Here is a 15,305-nt window from a genome sequence, read left to right on the forward strand (position 1 = left end):
GAGAGGGAAAGGTTGAAGATGTGCGTGAACACTCCAGCCAGCTGAGCCGCGCATGACTTGAGGACGCGGCCGGGAATCCCGTCCGGACCAGTAGCTTTGCGTGCGTTCACCTTCCTGAAGCACTTCCGCACATCCTCCTCAGACACAGTGTGCGCACTGACATCATCCGCGGTGCGCACACTGTCCGGTCTCATGGTGTTCGCTTCTATTCTCATTAACATATCTTTTGAACTACTGGTAGACTTGGACTCAAGAACGACCTGATTAGAATTTAGTGGTTGAAAGGTAAAGGTAACATAAACTTTATATCAAGTATAGTCAAATCTAGATTGGTTATCAGACGCAAACAACCACAAGGCTATTTTAAGCCCAGACACACTATAGGGACTGTTCAAATGATAAAATGCCTTTATTCCAGCATGTGTTTGAAATGATCAATGTAGGGCGTCGTTAGGGCCATTTTAGCAGTAGCTTACACGCTGTTTTGCGGTACACTAATGATTTGAAATGGACGGGAAATTCTTTATCAATGTGCCTGTTGGTTATAAAATGAGGAAATAATAAATCCTCAAATTAATGTGAGGGGAAAAATAGGAGGTGGGGAAAAGGAAGGGAATGGAACAAATGGAGAGAGGAGTTGAAAACAGGATAGACATAAATGATCGAAAGGACAAGCTACAGTGTTATCGCCAAGTTGAGGTCAGCCAAGTTCTTTCTGTATAAACATAGGATCTACTCCACATACTCACAAATTACCCCACCCATAACTAAGCCAATGGATTTGGTACAATATCTATATCTTATTCCTGATAATAATCACAGAAAACTAGGAATCTTCAAGACTGGGGTATTTAGTTGTTGCTCCGATGTAGAGGAGCTCTTTCAGCGTAGTAGTTGTTTATCAGCCACATAAACTGTATTAATCACCTCACATGGTTTTATAATTTTGATATTTTGAAAACTGTCAAAACTAGTCAAAAGAACTCTTTTGACTAGTTGACTTTAAGCTATTGTTATTAAAATTCAAGCACAAAATTCTGTTCAGGGTAACTCAGAATTGTATACTGATTGCATAATACGAAAAACATTGAGCAATACCAAGCCTTATTAATATGTTTTTGTATTGAAGTGATACTGCATGTCTTAAGCTTGCTAAGAATCCAAACCAACTAACCTGCTGGTTGGATAATCAGTTTACTTTTCAGTTTCACTTGATCACAGGTTGATCTAGATTCCTGGTCCAAAGTTTGCATTGGTTTACTTTCTGATTTGCTGAGTTGATAAAGTCTAGTCTCTGAGGCCTTACACTCTTATAAACTCATCAATTGTTCATTGTCTTTTCTGATAACTTCTGCCTGATTCATCTCGAGACCAGTGGGCAGAGGATATCTGTCTTTGAAAGTTGATTCACCTCGATTAGTTGAATGACTTAAATGGCAATTTGGGTCTTTGTTTACATGTCTGTGAGTGATTTATGTCTCTGTCATGCTCTCAGTTTACCCAGTCCTGTGTCAAAACCAGACAGGCGTCTCTTACGCAACTATATCAAGCTCTGTCTTCTCTTAAAAATGGCCTTTTAAAGGAATCCCTGTGTTTTTTAAATGGAAACAAGGTTGTTTAAGGATAATTAGGTCACACAGCCCTAATAAGGTACGCTCACCTGTTTGCTCTGAACACTCCCGCAGAGATTCCTCACATTCCTGAGCTTTAAGATATCTCTCTAAGGAAGCTAGAAATAGGGAGCCCTTTGTGTGTGAGCTTGTGTTTAGTTTTCATGCAAGGTTCAGATCCTATGAGCCATTTAATGAGACTTCCTTTGTTTAATATTTAGTTCTAGAGGCTGCTTGGGAGAAGCAGAACTAAATCGTTGTGACACAAGTGCTGATATTTGCTCTTAAAATGCTCTATAACAAAGAACAGAGACTTTGGCACTGCGGCACGACACAATAACAGTGAAGGGCAGGAGAACAGGTTTGAAAAAACTGACTTATGATAGAGTTTCACTTTCTTCCTCTCATGGTGGGAAGTCAGTAACTGCTTTTTGCACATCGTTGCCTCAGGGAAATATAAATCTCTAAAAGATGCTTTCGTTCTCTAGCGCCTTTGTGAAAAGGTGCCTTTTGATTGGAGCAGGGATGATGTCATTTTCTGTGATACTTTCAGGAAATTGCCTAAAAATCGTCTTTGGGCTGAAAACGACTTGATAAATGAACTGTCCAAATCTGTTGTGAATGTGGGTGAAAACCAAGTTGACGCTGACACTGTGGGAACGTCAGCGTTGGTGGACTTGACGACGTGTAAACAGTTGCGCACGCCATTATCTATAATGACAGGGCTTTAGTAGGATTTGATTTCAGCAGATGAAGTGTCACCACACCCAGGTAGCCCATGTGATCATATTTAGTTCGCTCAAGTGTTGAGAACGTTTTAATAAGTGCCAGTTTGCCCTCTAGTTCCAGTCTGAATAACGTGCTTGGGTTTCATTTCATCAAGTTTATTCTCTGCACTCTTCTAATGTTTGGTGTCATTGTTACCAAACTAAAGCAAGGCGACCAACAGTAACATTATTTCTGATATCTTTGCATTGTTTCATTGTCAAGATATGCAGACATGTCAGTGTGGCATGGCACCAGCTATTGCTATTGTCACGAAAGGAAAATGTTTGCCAGCACACTGCGGCTGGTCTACAGAGAGACTGATAACTGTGTGCTTGGAAAGGTCCGTGAGTCACCACTCGTGACTTTTGTAGTTAAATCGAGACATTTTGGAGCGACGTTAGGTAGCAGACACTTGTGACATCCTTAATAAAGATAACTGTGTTGGGGCAGCAAATTTTGCCAAACATGCGCACTATTAATAATGTGGTTTTTCCATGAGAGTGTGCTGTTCTTTCTGGATGAATTCAGAATTCAGGGACTGCACCTCTCATAAGTGTATAACGCAGGTACCTGCCCAGTTTATGTCAACAGAAACTGTTGTTTCAGTTCCCAGAGGTGTCAATTTGTTTATCCTGAAGATATGTTATTAATGTTAAACATGAGGTTGGGATAGCAGCTCTGTGCAGCTGATCTTTGGTACCTTTTAGATACAAAGCAGGCTCAAATACTAGCTAATCAGACCAGACCAGGTTGTCACATAAGGGGAACACAAATACTAACAAGCCATTCGAGGGACTGCAGTATTTGGTGTGAGGCTGATTACATTTTTAATCCCTGATGTTTATGAGAATTCCAAAGTTCAGGCAGTGTTCATACGGAATTTGCTGTCTTAGTACTGGACATAGCACATTTAAACCTTTACCTTCTGGTCTACTAGAGAAAGACTGTGGACTTTATCCTGTGGGGAACAACAAGCTATTACCACCAGATTATTGATGATTCATGGCGTAATTGCTGGAAATTTGTTTTGTCCAGAGTGGTGGATTCACCACCAGCACCAGACTACAATTGGAACCCATAAAATCCTAAAATCCTGTGCCCATTTTTGAAAAAAGTGGGGGGAAAAAAATAGAAAAAGTGAAAATCACAAACGTGCCAAGTTTGCCTGTAATACATCCAAAATATTCTGCCTATTTCTAGCATCTACTTGTTGTACTAATACTATTAAGGCTTTTTATTTTCTCAACACTTTTAATTGATTTGTATTCACATATGAATCTCAGTTAAGCTTGTGCTTTCATCAAACAGGCTCTAGCAGGCCTGAATACTTTCCATTTTATTCTACGTTTTAATGAGATTTTAATTTGTTGCTTATGGCTAAATCTATTCATAAAGACCTTTTGTTTTCTTTTGTTATGTGGCTGACAGTGAGTTTTCTGTGCTGTGGGGGAGGTTCAGGATGTAAACGGATGTGGTGACATTGACTGTGGCGTTAAAAAGTAACTGACCTGCCAACTCCCCCCTCCAAAAACCCCCAAAAGACAATCTACTGTTGTGAAACCATTAATGGATTTTCTGAGTTATTTGATACATCTGGTCTTTGTCTTGCATACCGATTGTGGTGCAGCACTCAGTGCCACATGATGCAGGTATATCTGTTACCTACATTGCGGTCCTTGTCACAGCACCTTTCGTGCTTCCTTTTCTTTCACCTCCGACGTTTATGTTTAATTCACAAAAAACCACCTGCGTGAAAAGAGAGTATGCAGGCAGACCGGGATGCTTTGAGATGTGCTTCCAGCGGATCGAGGCTACATGTATCGTCCTTGAGTTAAAGGGTGAACTTTCAGCTCTTTCCCACTGTCAGTTGGGTTTGTGTTGATTAGAGAAGCTTAAGCACCTGGCAGACAGCACCCTCAGAGCTGGCGGTTCAAAACAAGAGAGAGGGGCAAGTTAGGGCAGGGAGGAGAGGTGTGTGTGTGTGTGTGTGTGTGTGTGTGTGTGTGTGTGGGGTAGGTATTTGCATCTGTCTGATTCCCATGAAACGGTTCTAGGAAGAGTTGCATCAGCGCTGGATTGTGTCAGTATGTGTGTGGCGCTCTATGTCTGCTATGCAGCCAATCTAGGCTAAAAAGGACAGTAGTTTGGATAACATGACCTAAAACTGAGTATCTAAATAAGGTTTGTTGAAAATATAAAACCAAAATCAAAATATTTCCTGCTCCCTGTTTTCATTCTTGGACTCAAACATAACTTCACTTTCAACCATAAGATAAGCATGAAATCCTCATCTTATTGATTTCAGTCAATCCTCTCATTCATCTACTGTCCAAAGCTCAACTCCAACCTCAGCAACCTTGGTACCTAGGAGCAATTTAAGAGGAAGGAAAACCATACTGGAGAGGACATACTTCAAAGCATATGAGGAGTGAAGCTGCTGGTTACAAAGGGGCACAGGACAAAGCATCTGCCAAGACATTATCTTTGCCCTCAATGTGCTGGATATCCAAATTGTAAGGCTGCAAAAAGAGAGCCCACCGCATGAGCCTCTGATTTGGGTTCTGCAATGTGTTCAAGGAAGTGAGAGGGTTATGGTCAGAAAATACCTCAATTGGCCGAGCAGAATCTAAATATACCCTAAAATGCTGCAAGGCCAAGACTAATGCCAAAGCTTCCTTTTCAATGACCGAATAATTCAGCTGATGGGAGTTGAACTTCTTGGAATAGAAACTAACTGGATGTTCAGTACCTTGCTTGTCAGCTTGGACTAGAACGGCACCTGCACCAATGTGGCTTGCGTCCACGTACAGCTTGAAGGGCTGATCCAGACGAGGGGCTAAAAGCACAGGTTCAGAGCACAGTAAAGCTTTTACATCCCAAAAAGCTTGCTGGCATGCTGCAGACCAAATAAACTTTACTTTGGCCTTCAACAAATCAGTCAGAGGAGCAACCACTGTTGAGAAGTTACCACGGTGTAAGGCCCAGCAAACCGTGCCTGGAACGGTGACCCTGCAATCGGCAGTAAAGCCAAAACCCGGTCACCCGCACTAAACTGCTGCTCTTCAGAACGCCGGCCATAAAAATATTTCATCTTGACCTGAGCCTTTTCAAGGTTCTGTTTGGCCAACTGACCTGCCACATATAGTCTGTGCCGAAAACCATCTAACATAATCCCACAAGTTCACTGGTGGTTCACCTGACAACCACTTATCGCACAGCACTGTCAACGGTCCCCGAACTTTGTGGCCAAAGACCAAGTCATTTGGGCTAAACCCAGTACTCTCCTGGCACACTTCTCGCGCTGCCAGCAGAAGCCACGGTAAACCTTCCTCCCAGTCACTCCTCATTTCGGTGCAATAGGCACGTAACAAGGACTTCAGTGTTTGATGGAAGCGCTCTAAAGCACCTTGGCTCTGTGGATGATAAGGAGAGGCTTTATTATGTACAATATTCAACAGCTTAAGAACTTGTGCAAATAGATGTGACGAAAAGTTTGATCCCTGGTCACTCTGAATAATCTTCGGTATGCCAAATACAGAAATAAACTGTGTCAAAGCCTTCACCACAGACTTGGCTGTGATGGTACGCAGCGGATATGCAGCAGGATAATGCGTAACCTGGCACATTACAGTCAACAGATACTCCGAACCAGATTTTGATCTAGGAAGAGGGCCCTCACAGTCAATGATCAAATGTTCAAATGGGTTACTCACAGCAGGGATGGGACAAAGTGGAGCAGGTTTAATAGACTGATTTGGCTTACCTACAATTTGGCAAGTATGGCAGGTCTTAATGTAAGCTGAAACATCACGCTTAAGACGTGGCCAAAAGAAGTAGCGCAAGATGTAATTATAAGTCTTCGTCACTCCCAAATGCCCAGATTTGTCATGAGAACAATTCAACACCTCGTCACGGTATTTAGTTGGAACCACAATCTGGACAACTGGACTTCCAACACAGTCCAACCCTTGCGGAATCCACCTACGGACTAGTACCTCCTTCTGCAGAAAATAACCAGAGGCCGCACTTCTAGCGTCATCACTAGGTTGCACTTTGTGAAACAGCTCAGTCAGTGAAGCATCAGCACGCTGTGCGTGAATTAACTCTTGCTGGGAAACTGACAAATGTTCAGGAACAATCAAATCTGGTTCAACCTGACACTCTTCTGCTTGAGTTACAGGCTCTGCATCCCTTTTAGCTGCAGCCCTCGTAACAGCACAAGCTGCAAAGTCAGAAAAACCCAGCCCACTGGCCGTCACAGGTGTCATTTGACAAAAGAGCCACAAGGACCTTCCAATCTTCCTATAATTTCAATCTTCTAAGGAGGAATTGGACTCCATAATAAGACTCTTCGGACTGGATCAGAGGAAGAGTAGCAAGCAGAGTGAAGAGTAAAAATATCCATGAACGTTCAGTGACACTGCAAGTGAAGCTGAAGACTTTCACCTGTATTCTAGTGAAAAGTCAGCATCGATTCACTGACATGGTTCTAGACCATAGAAAACCAAATCTAAGACGTAAAAATCAGTTTAGGGTGGGGGATGTATGTAACGCCAACACTACCAGTCCATTAGTACACAATCCTGCTCAATCCAGCTGTGACAGATGGTATCTTTAATATGCCAGTGATTAATATGGACTCTGTTAAAATGTGACTGCCAAACTGGTGATACTATAAGTCATTATTACCGTGCAGTTATTCTCAACCGTAACTCCTGGTTTTTCCGTGTAAGTCTGTACTCTAACAGTAAAAAGATAAAGCATTATACTAAGTTGACTTTACTACTTTACACACAAGCGTATCAGCTTTTCGTTGTATTGAGCAGCCAGTTCTGGTAAGTCAGCGGTATGTTTTTACTCGTTTGTATATGCTGGTTCCACATGTGATTCGTTTCTTTTCTTGTAACACTCACTCTGTAGGATTCAGACCATGAGAGCGTTTTCCATTTGTTCAGCTGTCATGTGCTCTATGTCATGTGTGTGCAGCGCACCAGGGAAGTGATAAATAAAAAAAAGTAAATTTAGAAAAATAAAATGAAGGGAAGGAATGAAGAAAGAACAGTCTTGTCGACAAAAATGGGACGCTGTAACAGCTTGCTTGAAAAGTATTTGGTGGCCCTCTGGATAGCAGCACTTAAAGTTAACTAGGGAGGCCTTGTGCCATTCTCTGTATTCAGGCTGCATAGTAACAAATTATTGTAGTGTTTTCTGGAAACAATGGGGAGTATTTTTCACATGGGTAACCATGTGCTCTGGAGCTGCAGGCCTGTACTAAACATGTTTTTAATCTTGTTTCAGGAATAGTCATTTCAATTCACTTACACCCCCTTGTGGCAAAATAATAATTTTTTTATATAAACAATTTAGTGTAGTAGATTAAGCATTCACCTAACAAGCAGAATATCCACGGTTTGATCCCAGAGGCCAGATGGATCCTTTTGGAGTTGTGCTGGGAAGGACGTATATTTAAAAAAAAAAAAAAAAGAATATATAAATTTTTAAAATGCCAATTTAATAAAAAAGTAATTTATAAGGCAGCTTTATAGTGTCTATTCTAATGAAGTCTGAGGAAGTATAGAAATGTTGACCATGTTATTAGAGTTCTGTAATGAAATTGTATATTTTAACAAAGATGTGGTGTGTTGTTTACTGAAGACATGCCTGTTTGACCTCAAATCCCTGACAACAGCACTCTTTGCATTAATGTTTACATGTTTGATTTCTGCATCTTGACTGACCAATCCTGGGCGAGCTAGTCTGCAGACGGGGCACGATAGTGGGATGGTATCTTACTGAGCACTGACAGGGGGGTGACATAGAGGAAGAGGGATGGCAGGAATTAGGCTGCTGAGGATTAGTGTCTGAGCTCTGATTGTCCATTGGTTGAAGAGACATTCTCTGCTCGGCGAGGACCTGAACTGACAATAACAAGCACCATATTCATGCTGTCGTGATCTTTCCGGGATTTATATATTTTTTGACTGGATCGTCTTTTTGGGTGTTTTTATGTGGTTTAACTTTATAACTTGGACATACTTTTAGTCAACTTTTTGAAGACATAAGAAAGATCATGGTGGTGCTTCTGACTAATAACGCCAATAATTTTTACTGCTTTCCTACAGTTTCCAAGAGAAGAGGTGAGTGAGAGCAGCATAGGTTTGATCTTATTGGTTGAAGATCCAAACTAATTGGTCCTACCCAGGTTGTGTTTACTATAAATGACCACACAGGCTCGATCAGCTGCCTTGCTTATGGCAGTCAATAAAGAAATTAAAGTCTGGTCATTATAAACCATAAAAACCACTGTTGAGCTATAATATTTACTTTGCAGATATATAAAATGCTGTGATTTTTTTTCTCCTACAGTAGTCACAAATACTTCTCATAATAAGAAAAATATTAAAAAAAGAACAGCTAGAATTTCAATTTTGCACATTAGGATTTCCTTAACAGTGTATATATACTGCTGTTACAGAAGAGGAAGGTAAGAATTAGCTTTAACTGTTAAGCACGTGGTTAATTCCAGCATGGTCTTACAGTGAGAGTGCTAGGAGGACAGGTAGCTAAAAGTAGGGCAGCTACTGCTGTTACATAAAACTTTCGTAGAAGGCTGCTAGTCCAACAATCCCAGACTGTGCCATGGAGGCATGAGAGCACTGCAGGTATTACATGACATGTCAAATGGGTGTTATGTTTAATTATGTTTAGTTCTTATTGGATTCACGAAGAAAATATGTTGCTCTTTTAAATGTAAAGACTCATTAACTTTAATTTTATATAACGGTCTTATGAATAGGTTACTCGGGTTTTTGTTATTCTTGAGTTTCACACATGACTGAAAGTAATGCTTAACTTTGGATTGGATCCATCGTTTGAGATGCCATAGCAGTTTAATTAGTGTCCTTCGTACTGTCTCTTTAAATGATGCTTAAGCTGGGAAAAAACACCAGGCATATGTTGCTGCAGGCAGATTTTTGATCTGATAATCCCATGTTGAGGATCACTGTGTCTAATCCTGCATGAGAAGAACTGGAGTTCGGTCTATTCATTTCACACTCATGTGTTAACCCTCAAACATCTTTACTGTTCCTGTGCTTAAATATCCCTGACAGTCACCTAAATGCTAACCCCCTGTCCATATGGCCCCATCATTTACAGTTACAGTAACACAGAGCTTTGAGTTGATCTGGCCTGATCTCCTCTCCCTATCTTTTTTTTTTTTTTTTTTTTTTTAAAGCTGCCCTAAAGCTAGATGACGATGAAAAGACCCCGGCACCCCCGTTGTTCCAGGAGAATGTGTTCATTGAGTCCAGCAGGCCTAAGTACCTGGAGGACCTTCACACTGAGGCTCTGCAAGGACTGAAAATGATGCAGGAGGAAGGTATAAAACCAACTACTGATATACCCAGTACATGTTTGTTCTTCCCTAGATTTTGACACTTAATTAAAAAGTCTCATTATCAATCGAAAAATGTTCTTGTCTTTTCAGAAACCAATAATGGAGTGGAATACCAGGACAGCGTAAGCACAATTGTAAGTTACACATTATATACAGATTCTTGTGCTTTCTAATATCACAAATGATTTGTTAAAACTTTTATTAATGTAATATAAGTAATCTTTCTGTTTTTGCTAGTCGACAATGACGGCTCAAACAGATGGAGAAAGTGCTGGGTTTATGACGGACAGCACGATTCCTGATACGTCTTCTGTCGCCTCTGTGCAATCGTCAGTGTCCACTAGATCCTCCCGCTCTGGACTCACCAGACAAGGTAAATTAACCACAAGCCAAAACACTATTTATATCCACTCTTTGTCATTATGCAATGCGCTTTGACATGCTTGCATAAAACATTTAATTGACGACATGTGGATAAACATTTATTCGCTCTACAGGTTCAACATTCAGACCTTTGAACTCTGGGAAAAAGTCAGAAAAGACCAGGACCAGAAGACGCCACAGGAAGACTGTTGTGGGTATCCCACATCATGTTCAGAGAGAGCTGGGTATGCAGTGACTTTTTTGAACTGTATGAACTGTTGGGTCTGTCTAGCACAGGCCCACCGCTGGAACGAGACAATTAAAAAACACAGCAAAAGCATTGAACACCAAGTAGGCAAAGTTCTTCTTGTTACTCATGCATGAGGGAGACCTGCCTGGAGCCAAGTGTCGTTCCACCACTTGACCTCCGTCAGACTCTCAGCCAGGTTCCCCATAGCACTCCTTTTATTGTGGTTACATGAATATGCATAGGGTCATTAACATATAACATCTTACATAGGTATACATGTGAACAAAGAATACTGTGTGTGTGTGTGTGTGTGTGTGTTGGTGGGTGGGTGGGTGGGGAGAGTGGTCAGAGTGTGACCCCATAAATGACTTCTCTAAACCTGCTGGTCTGGAAGTCCAGCAGTTCATCTAAACAAAAGGCACTTGGACTAAAACAGATATAGCCACGTTTATCCTACCATAAAACAAGGTACGACCTCTTCCCATGCTCCCAGAATGTAGGTGTGCGAATGCACACCAAGCCTTTGTAGCCTGCTAAAGATCACACATCCTGTCACTACACAATTGATTATACACCTCTAAGCATATATGGTTAAATATTTCTAAGCATAAATGACAATCAACAATACAAAACCTAACATGAACTATTCAAGACTGCTACAGTATCTAAGATGTTTATGTTGCAGATTCAAAGAAAGACAATTAGTGCATAACTAGCTATGTTAATTCTGAAAGGTTGTGCTGTTGTTTTAGGTCTGGACAGAGTTGACTGGACACTGAATCCAAAGTTAGATGAGGAACAGCTTTTTAATGGCGAGACTAATCTCAGTCCAACTACAGATGGGCAACAGATGGGATCACAGTCTGAAAAAGGAGCCAGTATTAATGTTCCAGGCATAAGCATCCAGCCTCTCAACAAGAAAAATGTCAAGCAGCTCGGTGCTACCCATGCTGCTCATAGAGATGATCTCGCCCTGCTGCACCGCCTGCGTCCCGCCTTGGAAGACGATCAGAGGCCTCGATCTTTAGCTGTACCCTGGTTGACCACTTCCTCCAGCCTTCAACAGGAGCTCCCCAGCCCCGTCATGTCCATGTCACCCCAGGCTGCTTACATGTCCAAAATCATTCCCAATGCCATTTTGCCACCCGCAATCGATGTGGTGGAGATCAGCCGTGGGCGTAGTCGGAACAGTGTCCGCACTGTCAGCAAAAGCAGCCTGATGCTCTCCAGCCCAGCTCCGTCCCGTGCTTCTTCTAGAGCATCTTCAGTGAGAACCTATTCCTCCAAATCGTCCACCATCACCTCGGCCTCTCGCAACAATCCTCCAAATCTGTCTGACACGTCGTGCTGGAGTAATTCTGACTCGTCCGAGACATTGGTATCTGACTCTTCAACCATCTCCAACAGCAGCACCCCAAAGCAAAAGAGAAATGGCAATGCTTCTGCTAAAGAGGACAAAGTTGATGCTCACTCCTCTATAAGCAAGGCCTCCAGCTCCAATGGCAGGGTGATCGTCAGGGGAGATGAGGTTAAGAAAGACGGACAGTTTGTGCGTAGCCTCTCTGTTACTAAGCCAAAAAGGGCCCCTCCTCCTCCAAGCCGCTCCTATTCCCTCCACAGTAAAATGAAGCGCCAGCCCCGTTATCCAGCAGAGATTAGGGTCCTGCCAGGAGAAAATTCTCTCCACAGCAATTCAGCCCCAAGTGAGGAAAGTGACCAAAACCAATCTGACTCTCATCCCTCCAAGACTCTGGACAGCCCTGGCTACAATGCTGACACCAGTTCTCTGGATGATTCAATGGGCTCTTCGTCAGTCGGTCCCTTTAGAACTCAGCTGCAGGCAATCAAAAGATCGAAAGATGCTTCACAAGAGAAGCGGGAACTGCTTGAGGAGAATAAGCTAAACAATGTCAGTGGCAACTCCAGCCAAGATGGCACATCCCCACAGCTCACTAAACAAGCTAACGGTTCATCTCCAAAGCATAAGAACAGCATTTTAGCAAAGCTTCAAAAAGTATTTGCTGGATCCTCTTCAATTAAGTCAGAGTCATCTAAATATAATAAGTGCACTGAGGAACATAAAGCTGATTCAAAAGACACTGTCAGTCCCTCTGTACAGGCCTTGATAGAACTTTTCAATATCCCTCCACCACCTAAAATCCATGCACCTCCACCTCCTCCACCTGAGGTATGGTCCCATAGTTTGCGTTCATGTGAGTTGATCCTGGGACCCCCAGCCCCTGGCAAGACCTATGCTATTGCAAAGAAGAACCCGAAGGACCGGAGACAACAGAGGCAGTCTCCGGCAGCTGCTGAGGAGTTGGCTAAGAGCTTGGCAGTAGAAAGAAAGCACAAAAATCCATCAGTGACGACAGAGTCTGTTAATGGATCCCTACATGTGCTAGAATTGAAGAAAGTTCAAGAAAGTGGGATTTTGAATGCAGAGATTTGCAAAGATAGCAATGAAAGACTGGCTCAGAATGTAGATTTGAATGGACGTGGTAAAGATGAGAAAGGGAGAGTAAGTGATATGTTGAATGGAATGTTAATGAAGGCTGTAGAGAGACGAGAAGAAAGACTTGCAGCAATAAAAGAAGAAGCAGCTAATAAAACAACCGGCCAAGCTACAGAGGTAAAGACTAACACTGATAGAGCACCTGCCATTTCATTAATTCACATTTCCCCAGCGCTATCTCCTCCTCTGGTGCAACGTGTTTCCCAGCCCCTCCCCAGACAGACCACAGAAATCAATTCCATTACATCAGTAAAAGTTGTATCCCCCGAATCTTCCTGGCCCCCTCCACCACCACCAACATCAGGTAGCCCCAGTGGGCCAGATGAAATAGATTTTCCTCTTCCTCCACCTCCACTGTTTGGTGATGATTCACCCATTATACCTGTTCAGGTTCCACCAAAGTCCTCCCTCAGGAGTGACTCCTCTTGCACGACTGCATCGGTTATATCAGTAGTGAAAAAGGACATCATTAAGGTGATCATGGAGCCTGAACTTCACAAGTCCAGTACATCTCAGGGGGTAGCGCCTTCTCCCTTAAATATCCCTCCTCCCCCACCATATACAGCACCCCCTCCACCACTTACAGAGGTTCTGCCTACTGCAACTGATAAGGCATCTCTGACACTTTCTCCACCACCACCTGTAGAGTTTGGTCCTATAATACCAAAAAAGCTACCTTCACCCGTGGTTCAAGATGTGCCCCCACCTGTTAAAGACATCTCCTCTACCTTATTAACATTAGTATCTCCTTCACCAGCTAAAGTCGTCTCACCTCCTGTAGTTGTTGAGGTCTCACATCTGCCACTCAAAGAGGTGTCTGCTCCGTCCTCTGAAGAGGTTACGTCTCCTCCTTCTCAAGAAAATATGTCTAATATCTCTGAAGAGGCTGAATCTATCAGCAAGCTCACTCCACCACAAAGTATTCCACCTGCACCACCCCTGCCAACACAGCCAGAATCATCAGAGCAGAAGATTGAGCTTCTACAAGAGGTCTCCTTTGAACCTGAAGCTAACACAGTTTCATCTAACAGTGTTCTTATCCCCCCTCAGAATATTCCCCCTCCACCTCCCACAGAGCTTCTCCCACAATCTCAGGTAGTAGCCCCAAAAACTGATGTTCTGACAACAAAGGAGGCCTCACCTTCACCTCCATCTGAAGTATCAATACCACCACCATCACCACCTGAAACATCTTCACCAGAAAAGACTCAAGTATTTGCTCCTTCTGAACCTGTAAACATTCCTGTACCTCCACCTTTACCAGTTCAGGGGCATGCCAGCATTAAGGAGCAGCCTATTCCTTTAAGCACAGAGAATAAAACCCAAGAGCAGACTTCTACCCCAGTTGTGCAAGAAGAACCTATGCCCATTGTCACCCCTTCCCTCCTGCAGATGGTCAAATTGCGGTCAGTCAGCAGCAGCCCTGAGCCCCCCAAAGCTGAAGAGCAGCAACCACAGGCTGAGGTCACAAGCAGCAATCAGTTCCCATCCTCATCTGCTAATGGTGAGGCTCCTCAGAAGCCCATCAGAAAATCTCTAATCATGACCTCTTCTACACCCATTCCTCCACCGGAAACAGACCCTTCGCAACCAACTGTGCCCAAGTCCCAAGCTGACGTGGTTCCTCCTTCATCTTTGTCCATAGCCACCTCCCCTACGAAAAAGGCTTATTCTGCCATGAACACTACCCGTTCCATGAACCTACAGGAAGCCATCCGCATGAGGACAGCAGCCAGATCTCAACAAAGTCCAGCGTCTCGCCTCAGCTTGCAGCCTCCAACGTCACCACTGGACCTCCACAAGTCCCCCAGCAGCACTGCAAGCTTTATCTTCTCCAAGAGCAACAGGAATGTTGTGACTGAGACCAAGCCAATGCTGGTGGCCAAGGAAGATGTACAGAAGGTGATCAGTGAAGCAGAGTCTATGAATAAGGGAGCCAAGGTGCCACCACCTGTTGCAAAGAAACCCAAAACAAGGGGCAGCGAGGTTGAGACGAGTGGAGATGTGGACCAAACTGCAAGACAGGAAGCGCAGCAGGAAAGTATCAAAGGTAATGTATATCAGCCCCGATTTTTTAAAAAGGCATGCAACACATGACAAATAGAAAGAGAGTGACCAGATGTGGCGCATGTCGTGCACATAAAGATCATGAGTGGGTGTGAAAAGCCCCCAAAACAAAAAAAAGACAGTACAGATAAAGAAACGGGTCAAACGCAATGCAAATTTTAAGCCTTTTTACTCAGTTTAGTGATCAGCGCTTCACATGCTGTTTCCCAGCAGTTTCTCATATTAACTTTATGCTATAGCTTAGCCACATGCTATGCTAACATTTGCTAAGCAGTGGGCAATAAACATACTACAGCAGATCCGTTGATGGTAATGTGGGTAAAGTATTTAACA

At 43.0% G+C, this 15,305-nt stretch overlaps 1 protein-coding gene across 4 annotated transcripts in view; it reads left to right on the forward strand.

The window, feature by feature from the left end:
* Positions 1-15,305, forward strand: part of LOC101481102 (uncharacterized) — a 35,671-nt gene that overhangs the window by 19,341 nt on the left and 1,025 nt on the right. For 3 of the 4 annotated variants that reach the window (XM_004540832.3, XM_076877470.1, XM_076877471.1), the window contains exons 3-7: positions 9,616-9,759; positions 9,868-9,911; positions 10,015-10,150; positions 10,275-10,385; positions 11,143-14,955. In XM_004540832.3, coding sequence (XP_004540889.2) covers positions 9,616-9,759; positions 9,868-9,911; positions 10,015-10,150; positions 10,275-10,385; positions 11,143-14,955 — 4,248 coding nt within the window. Of the gene's footprint in view, positions 1-8,023; positions 8,516-9,615; positions 9,760-9,867; positions 9,912-10,014; positions 10,151-10,274; positions 10,386-11,142; positions 14,956-15,305 lie in introns of those variants that run through there. The other variant, XM_004540833.6, reaches the window with a different exon arrangement.

This window comes from Maylandia zebra, linkage group LG19 (assembly GCF_041146795.1).
Source record: "Maylandia zebra isolate NMK-2024a linkage group LG19, Mzebra_GT3a, whole genome shotgun sequence".
NCBI classification, from domain to species: Eukaryota; Metazoa; Chordata; class Actinopteri; order Cichliformes; family Cichlidae; genus Maylandia; species Maylandia zebra.